The 9,421-nt window shown below is 32.6% G+C and overlaps 1 protein-coding gene and 1 long non-coding RNA gene across 2 annotated transcripts; both read right to left on the bottom strand.

The window, feature by feature from the left end:
* Positions 1-904: 904 nt before the first annotated feature.
* Positions 905-2,369, bottom strand: LOC134263681 (uncharacterized). Its single transcript, XR_009991331.1, has 3 exons — positions 2,252-2,369; positions 2,010-2,147; positions 905-1,042 (listed from the first exon to the last, which is right to left on the bottom strand). It is a non-coding gene; the product is annotated as an uncharacterized LOC134263681 (long non-coding RNA).
* Positions 2,370-2,677: 308 nt separating this feature from the next.
* On the bottom strand, positions 2,678-4,862 carry LOC134263679 (uncharacterized). The gene is made up of 4 exons (XM_062746051.1): positions 4,723-4,862; positions 3,872-4,100; positions 3,216-3,437; positions 2,678-2,950 (listed from the first exon to the last, which is right to left on the bottom strand). Exons 1-4 carry the CDS (start codon positions 4,747-4,749, stop codon positions 2,745-2,747), a joined length of 684 nt encoding a protein of 227 aa, XP_062602035.1. The 5' UTR covers positions 4,750-4,862; the 3' UTR covers positions 2,678-2,744.
* Between the last annotated feature and the right edge of the window lie 4,559 nt (positions 4,863-9,421).

The following is a 9,421-nucleotide window of genomic DNA, read 5'->3' as shown; positions in this document are numbered from 1 at the left end:
TATTTAAATTAATTTTTTTTTATCTTGTTGTCAGTTGTCTAACCCATTAGATTGTACCAGAAGAGTTTTTGATTTATTTTTTTTTAATGAAATAGATGAAAAAATAAGATTTAAATGTTTCGATTTACAGAATTCCTTGAGCGATTAGTTAGAAAAAATGATATTTCTTTGGACATATTTTGTATGATTCAATGGCACTGACTCCCATTTCCAAAATCGGAATAAAAAAATCAATTTCCGGGGTGGTGGTGGTGGTGGTGGTGGTGGTGGGGGGGGGGGGGGTGAAGGAGGAAGTGGAAGTGAAAGTGGTTGGAAGGAAATGGTGTTATGTCCCCAAAATCAATTTTCCGGAGAAAATATTTTAGGAAGAAAAATCCCATTTTTCGAATACCACATGTATGTGTATATGAAGAATCAAAATTGGGATTTTCATAACTCTGTTCTTACATAAAAAAGCAATAAGATGTGATTCTTAATGAAGGTACTATTTAATATAATGTGGAGCGCATTTCTTAACAATTTTATGCGCCTAAATTTACATTGTGTTTACGAGGAATTTTATTCAAGAAAACACAAACAATTAATTTCAAGTGTTTTCTCTATGTTTCAAAAATGCAAGAAAATTCAAAAAGTAAATAAACTATCATTGCAGTACGGATTAATCCTTTCAACTGCACACCCTTCAGTACAAATTTTATCGAAAGTCGATGCAAGTTGTACTGAAGGGTGTGCAGTTGCATGTTATTCCTCCAGCACAATGTCCATTGCTCTTTTGATTGGTAATTTGACCCAAAGGTTCCGTTTTCACACTCTGCAATCCAAAAAAAGAATTAATAATACGCATGTACCAAAGTTAACAAGCGTCATGAAGTACAGAAATACTTACATTCATTACATGTACATCTTTTATCACTTGTATTTTTCCATCCTCGTTCAAAGAGTCCAGAAGGACAGAGTCCTGTCACGTGATCACATGTTGCGTTGTTTGCGCATTGTCCACACAGAAAACTGCAGTTTTTTCCGTAGAAATTTGTCAAGCAAGCTGAAAATATATTCGCTTTCTACTTATTTGTCTGTCTTAGCTGACTTAAAAAATGTATTGAGCAAAAGTGAATATTTTCGATAGAAAATAAAATTGTTCAGTTATCCATCTCTGTTATTCTTTGGACACAGCATAAGCTATACAAGCACAGTTTTTTGTGGGGTGTGAAATTTCACTAAATTGACATCTATAAAGGTTTCGGGGACATTAAATTCGTTGTTCGAAAGTACATGTGTACCCTTTTGACTGAATAGTTGTATACATTTTTTTCGCCGATCGGATTCACTATCCTTGATAATTGTTTACATGATTGTATAACGAGGTAAACAAAATTTGATCTTTATTGAATATAAATTTTCTGATTTGACAAGCAGGTCAAAGTATGCACAAAGAAAAAAGAAATACAATTACAAGTTGAAAACATTCAACAAGATATATATCTACTTTAATTGCAGTAGGAATTTATCCATTCGGCTTCACATTCCAAGGACAAATTCCATTGACTTTGTTACAATTGTGCAGGGTATGTGGGTTATTACATATAATACAGGTTGTCAGTTGATTTTTTTTTATTCTTTTAACAACTATTAAATTCTTAAAGCTAAATTTGACATCATAAATTGTGAAATTTTGACAATATCGCACGTGAATATATACATGTACGTGACCTAATGTTTGCCTGTAGTTTTTCCACAGAAACCACATGGTAATTAGCATTCGAGATATTGCATGAAATACATAAGGGCACACATGTTTTAATATTTTTTTTTATGATAGAAACTGACCTTCCGGTGACTAATCCATCAAATTAGAAATATTTTTTTTTGCGATTTGTTACATGAATATTTATCCTTTACATTAAGAGTTTTTTATGCATTTTTTAAAATCATAACTAAACTAATGCATAAATGCGAGACCTAATCATTTGTTGGACTTAAATTTCTTTAAATCAGAATCGTGCGTTTACTTTCATTGCAGTAGAGATTCGTCCATCCATCTTCACAACCTCCGAGGCAGCTCCCATCAACTTTGTTGCACGATACTCCTTTTGCACAGTATCCACATCTGTGACTACATTATAACCCGTAAGTTCCTTCATCACATTCTGCAGTCAAATATGTACATTGATTTTAAAAACAGTGGGTGTCAAACTAAAGTATGAGAGTTATAAAAATGTTTATTTTAAAAAAAAAATAATTACATCAATACCTTCATTGCATCTTTGATCAAGTGTATATTTCCATCCTGGTTCACAGTATCCCGCAGGACAAGATCCATCCACCTGTTCACATACTGCTTGTTTAGCACAGTGTCCACAGACAAGACTTTCTTCCATAGAAACCTTCCCTGCATTCTAAATTTATTTTCTTATTTAATGTTTTGTCAGAAATGCATGCATCGGCTACAATCAACAACCAAGCCCCAAGACCATAAACCTAGAACAAATTTAAGACAAAATTTTGATTTTGAATATCTTGGGTTATATTAATTTTATGTACTTCAATATTTGAAAATTTATTTAATATTCCTATCTAAAGACATGAAAATTTTGATTTCTTATCAAGATTGCTTCAAAAGTTTTATTGACTTTATTTTAGTTATGTCTATTATCAGTTTATGGTCATGGGACCAGTTCTCACATCGCAAAGCAAATAACGCTTACAATCTGTTTTACTAATAAGACAAACAATTAAATGATAAGTCATAAGATTAACAGCTTTAGAATACAACTTTTACACATAACTGAGATACATTTTTTTCGCATATATGATAATATACCTTTACAGAATGGAGGAGGGAGACTATCAATTTTACATCCCTGTTCATCACATTCCCCGTTTATCATACAATCATTCTTACACTGGTCACAAGATATGCAATTTCCAACACTGTCCTGGTATGAACAACCTGTGTTTATACAGAAAATATTACGTTTACTGTTTATTTTCAATTAAACTGTATGTGTATGTTTATGTGCATCAAAATTTAACTCCCAAAAAACGATTTATAGGCGAGAGTATACGGTAGCTAGTATTCATAGAAAAAATGTTTTCGAAGTCGTAAATTAATCTTCTCGGAATGATTTCAAACTGACGAATTGCAAATATAATATTTCGCGAATCGGTTTGCTGTAGAGAAAGACCTACATATACCGTAAACATGAAAGACATACCGTAAATCTCCAGCTCACAGATCTCAAGAATAGCACCCCCATCAATATTCTTATTTGCGTATATCTTTACATATTGGGCTGTATGAAAACAATTCACTTCAAGCACTGTTTCAAGAGTAACATTTCCGGAATCCTGATAACAGGTGTCATTAACACTCCATCCTGAATTATTGGATACAAGTACTGAACATCCGCTCAGTCTTTTAGTACTGTACGCTCCACCTAAACATATCAGCATTAACACACTTCAATTAAATTGATTTTTTTAAAAAGGAAGAATAACTGTTCAAACAAAAAGAAATCCAATTAAACTTTTTTTTATGTTATGATATTCTCATATCTAAAAGATTTACTTCATCATGACTTTTACGACTTTCTATCAGCTTTTAAACTGATCAAATAACTGGATTTATTTCCAGAACAGGAAACGTTATCTATGAACCATGTATTCAATTCATTCTTTGCTTGTATAATTGCATCTCTCTAGTTCGAGTCAATTGATAAGAAAAACAACTAACGGTCATTCGAAAACTTTTCAAATTGAAGATGCTTCCCAGATCAATGTTTAACCAGTCCCCCGAATCTATTAAATTCCTTCTTTTTTTGTATAATTGCATTTCTCTAGCTCAGGTTAATTGTAAAAAAAACCAACTCACGGTCATTCCTGTACCAAATTCGAACACTTTTCAAATTGAAAACTCTACCGAGATCAATCTTTAACCAGGCCTCTGACTGACTGTCCTGGGGCCGTGTGCATACAAGCAACATAACTTTGATTGAAGTTCCTATCGATGGTTTTGTTGGCATTTCCGGAGTAAGATCCCCATACATACAGAGAGCTGCTCTCAACCTTCGTTTTGTTAGTAATAAGTAACGAAGGCTTATCTTTAGTGAAGAAAATGATATAAGAGTACATAATACATAATGCACGTTCGATTTCTATTCAGTGATATATATCATCTGTATCTATCATCTGTATGTCATGCAACTTAATTCTTTTTTTTTAGAATATCACCCGTCGTCAAGCAATGTTGACTTCTCTACATTTAAGGGTACGATTTCATTTATCAGCGGGTATATAATAGTGTGTTTGTTTTTACAAATTATTTTCTCGAGCAATCAGCTTCCTCCAATTAACTTGAAATTATATTACAAAATAGGACTGGAACACACACAAACCTTCAAAACTTCAGAGGTGGGATAAGGTGAGAAGTTAAATCCTTCATAGTCAGTTAATAATTGTTACTAGAATATCTGAATACAGTATTGATTTTTCTGAATAGAAGTGATGAACCGAAGTAAAATATTTCTGTAAAATAAGAAATTCCGTCTGTTAACAGCATATTAAAATGGTTGCTGGAACAAGGCTCCTTAACTACTGTTGTTTTCTTCTTAACAATGTTATCTTAAAAGTGAGAGACAGTTTCTCTCTTACGTTTAAATAATAGTACGTATAATTTATGAAACTAAACTAGTTTTGAAAACATAGCTTTAAAAGTAACTTTACCGTGACAAGAAGCAAAAAATATAACATTCATCCAAATGTAAATTAGTAATGGATTACACAGATTAAAATCCATGTTTGATATCCGATAAATACTATAGTTAAAAGAGAAGAAGATTCATGAAAAACTATGAAAATGCTTTATTATACGCTCCTGACAAGTAGATATGTACATATGTTTTTTTTTAATTCCTCATCTTATCTTGAACCACTAATGCAAAAACCCTTGGTGAGACGGAATATGATGAGGTATCCGATCCATATTAGCCTAAGATTCAATGAATTTAAATGCATAACAGATAAAGTGTTTATATATTGGCTGAATACTCAGTATATGTAGACGTAATTTTATGTTTAAGTATCGATATTAAAGAACGGATTGTGTCCTAATTTTCTACCTTGACCCGTCCTAAAAGAGTTGTCCCTCTTTGCTTTTTATTAGTAGAAGTCGTTTCTCAAAATATCTATCTTATATAGATAATATATATCAAATATCTTGTGTAAAATGACAAGATAAACATATATCGCTTAGTTTACTGGTATAAATTACTGCTTTGTTAAAGGAATAAGAGGAATAACCCTCCATTCCACTCACCTTCAAAAGATTTAAAGTTGAAGGGATGACAAACTCCAACTCTATGCAATGTACTGAATATGTCTGATTGTACAGCAATGTTGAATTATAACCGATAATCATTATATCCTAAATTTTTGAAACTGTTATTTTAAAATGAAGACAGAGATCGTAAATTGATCCAGAATAAACTTCAGTAGATCTGCTCATGGATTTTTACAAAACTTTTCCTATCTCATCGCTAACATCTAAACGTGTAAACGTAACTAAATATACCGGTAGAAGACAGAAAATAACAAATTATCTTAACACTGAAATGTCGATGGAATGATTTGTTATTCCCCGATCTTGACAAGGACCATAATCATTTGTCTAACAAGTAAACGCAATTAAAAAAAATCCCACACACATATAGATTAACATACAGTCATACAGATTGACATACAGTCATTATTTCTGCAGAACAAAATATGTTTACTGCTCGCGGTCACAAACCTTAATTTTTAATATTTCGTTTTTTTAATCACATTTTTTACATGATTTACAAGTGGTGTAATAATTAAGGGGAAATATGTTTATTTTTTGGGGGTGGGGGGGGGGGGTTCCAGGATATGATCAGTCGATTGGATTATATGATAACTTGCATAAACACCAAAAGCGTTCATGAATAAAATCATCATTAATTCCAATTGATATACGTGTAGCATCGTCATGAAAAAAAGAAACAACAAATTATAGTTATATATATGTATTCGTTAAATTTATAATTACATGCTCTGGATTCCCAAAATTCAAGTACTATACAAGTCCCTCCTCTCTTTGTTTAACCCGCCCTGCCAATGATTTCTTTTACGGCATCTATCAATAACCCAGTAGATTTATTTCAGGAATACCTGTCTAATTTATTAGTCAGCCCGCGGGCTGACTAGTTATGACACGAAGAACTTCAAATGCGCTTGCGCATTTTGGAATTCTTGGAGGTAGTTCTGCAGCAAATCACTCTAGCTTATTTCATTTCAGTTTTCAGTATATATTACACAAAGAAATCCCTATTTAACACCACGGTAATTTGTAAATTTAAATTCAACTTATATAAGAAAGTCATTTATTATGTACAATCCTACTTCACAGTTTCAAACAGTTTTAATACCTGGTTCGCAGTTATTAAACTGGTTCGCATCCGATCGTGAAATGTGTTCTACGCAGTTAAGCATACAGTTGTATGCATTCATATCGCACAGTGTTTGACGTGTTAATTGAAGGTCTTTTGTGAAGTATGTTGAAGGTATTTAATTTATGTATTTAAATCTACGACATAAACATTGGTTTAATAGAGATTTTGAAATTATTCAGTTTTTATTAGTTTTACTTTCGTTTTCACTACTCATTTCGATCCCGATGCAATTTAGCGAACTGACTTGTTAAAGCATACAACGGATACTTCGAGAAAAGACACAACTGGTTGAGCTTGTTCGTTTGTAATGTCCCACGCTGGAAGTGGAGGATATTTTTTTGTTTCGGTCTGCCTGTCCTTCCGTGCCCTGTCTGTAGTTCTGTCTGTAACACTTTCAATTCCGTGAAATATTTCGAGAAGCCCTTGAGCTTTTGTAGTGAAATTTTACATAACTCACTATGGAAAACCCCTCTTGATTTTGAGGTAAAAATGTTAATGGTCAAGGTAATGAAATCAACCTTATGTCTGTTTGAAAATCTTTGTGTCCATGCAATGTCTCGATAAGCCCTTGAGCTTTAGAAATGAAATTTTATACCACAACAACCTACAGTGCAGGGAACTAATTTTGTTACATAAACCAGCATCAGGATCAGCATAAGTAGGATCAGGATAGAACTAGCATCAGCATTTAAAAAAAACAGCATTACTTGGATCAGCATCAGCAAGCAAAGGATAGAACTAGCATTGACCAAAGTGAAAACAGATAAAGGAAAGTCATTTAATACAAATTACAAATAAAAATTACCCCAAAAATTATTTTTAATGGCTTAAAATAGCGATGCTGTTTTTGAATTATCCACTTCCGGCAGGATAATCCTAATTCCGGTAGCATTACTAGCATTGACCTAGTTTCAAACCAGCTTCAGGATAAGGATCAAACCAGGATCCGGATAAGGATAACTAGCATCAAAATCAGCAAGCAAAGGAAGCATCAAAATCAGCAAGCATAGGAAGCACCAAAATCAGCATTGATGCTGTAACAAAATTATTTCCCTGCACTGAATGCTGAAAGGAAAACACCTATAGATTTATTTTGACGTTCAAAGGTCAAGGTAATAAATTCATACCTCTGCGTGAGAGTGTGTAAAACATTTTTGCGTTTTACAGTCAAGTTCTATACCATAACTCGGTCCACCATATGGCCCCTCATCCCCCCTTTTTTTTATAGATCTGCGCATGCTTTTTTTTCCTAAGTGGGAGACGCAGATTCTCTGAATTAGCTTGTTAATGAATGCATGAGACCATTTATGTTGTGGCAATCAGATTTAGGGATTTATTGTTTTCTTACGTTATAGAGGTTTGATAAATGAATTTGTTTACCAGTCATTGTGTTATTTTGGTTCAATTCTACTTTTTTTAAGTTTCAAGTTTAAATTAAGCTAGCTAGGTCAAATTAAAGTAAGATAGTTAACAAACTTATATTAATTAAAAAATACCCATGTCTTAAATTATGCAAAGATTAGGCTAAACAAAGCTTACATGTTACCTGTACAATGTACGTACTGGTTACATGTATTTAAGTGGCCCTTTATTGATATTCTCATTTAATGGTTCAGTATGGCTGCTACTTTATCGCAGGGGCAAGGGTGTCTTTGTTGTGTAAGCACAGTAGCACTGAGTGAATCAACCTTCAACATGACAAACTCTAACAGGGTGATAGTGAAGCTTACGGGGTTCCGTTTGGTGGCCGCGGGATTGTTAAAACTGCCATGTCCCCCATCCTCATTTAGACCCGATGAGATTAATTTATAATTTCATGGAATTATGTTTTGTGAAATTGAACTCTTATTTTTATTACATTATATCTGTCTTTTGATTAAGAGAGACAAAACATGCATTACCGGTATAATGCTTTTTTTCAGTACCGTAGTACAAGTATTCTTCAAAACATTATCACAGAGAAGAAAAATCCACTGGCTGACTCTCTAAGCTTTTTTTAAAAGCTAATCTTGTAAATTTTATGATGTGATCAATCGATTGGCATGCGTGATAATTTGCAATAACGCTGCGTAAGCATATAAAATATCACACGAGCCATTCGATTGATTATCGTTATGAAATCAAAAGGTCTGACAGTTATATCTTATTTATTTACATGCTCTAAATTCCGCCAATCAATATGGTATAAGCCTCGCTTCTTGTCTCTTTTTGTCCTGCCCGGCACGTGATTTTGTAACCGTATTTATAGATGAACCATTGCATTCATGTAGAAATAAAGTACATTAAATATTTGTAGTTTTATCGCAGACATAGGAAATGTAAATATAGAGAAATAAATTAATTTCAGGATTTGTAATTTTATATGTGACAAAGACTTCGAAAATTGAAATATTTTCAGCTGAATTTTGATAATTGATATGCTTGACATGCATGTATATTATATAGATTTCTTTTTAAAAAGAGCAAGATTAGCATTATACATGCTTTTTTTTATACAAGTCACATCAAATGCTAATCTAATACAAATCTGAATAAATTCTACAAGGAAGCAGAGCTTTCACTTGTTCTTTTTCTTTAACGTTGAGAGTCCTTCAGACAAAGAAAGAACACACTTGAAATACTTTAATAAGATGTTAAAGGGAAAAAAAAATATGTGTACTCGTTAAAGTATAAGTTCATATTTTCAAGTATGACTATGGGCTGTTATATTTAAGAGTTGAGTTTTCGACGAATTGCTTAAAGCATATTTATAAGCAATTTAGTTTTATATTCATTGTATTCTTTTGCACTGGATAAACCTATAACTTTCCGTTGGCATAAAGGTCTATTACAATCAAGGAAGTGCAGAGCCCTCCATTACTAACATTTCTTACACGATATACGCTATTTATTGTTTATTTTTTTTTCAGATATTTTATAAGTAGTTTATCCATTCTTACTTCGTGTTTCTATGA

Source organism: Saccostrea cucullata, unplaced genomic scaffold (genome assembly GCF_032062105.1).
Source record: "Saccostrea cucullata isolate Sc308-1 unplaced genomic scaffold, CSIRO_AGI_Scuc_v1 ctg11229, whole genome shotgun sequence".
Lineage (NCBI taxonomy): Eukaryota > Metazoa > Mollusca > Bivalvia > Ostreida > Ostreidae > Saccostrea > Saccostrea cuccullata.
This window is presented reverse-complemented; position numbering and strand designations above follow the sequence as displayed.

Coding starts and splice junctions, on each gene's coding strand:
- LOC134263679 (XM_062746051.1), bottom strand. CDS start 4,749: ATGTTATATTTTTTGCTTCTTGTCACG. Junction 4,101..4,722: donor ATTTTTTGCTTCTTGTCACG/GTAAAGTTACTT, acceptor TCTTCACTAAAG/ATAAGCCTTCGTTACTTATT. Junction 3,438..3,871: donor AATTTGGTACAGGAATGACC/GTGAGTTGGTTT, acceptor TGATATGTTTAG/GTGGAGCGTACAGTACTAAA.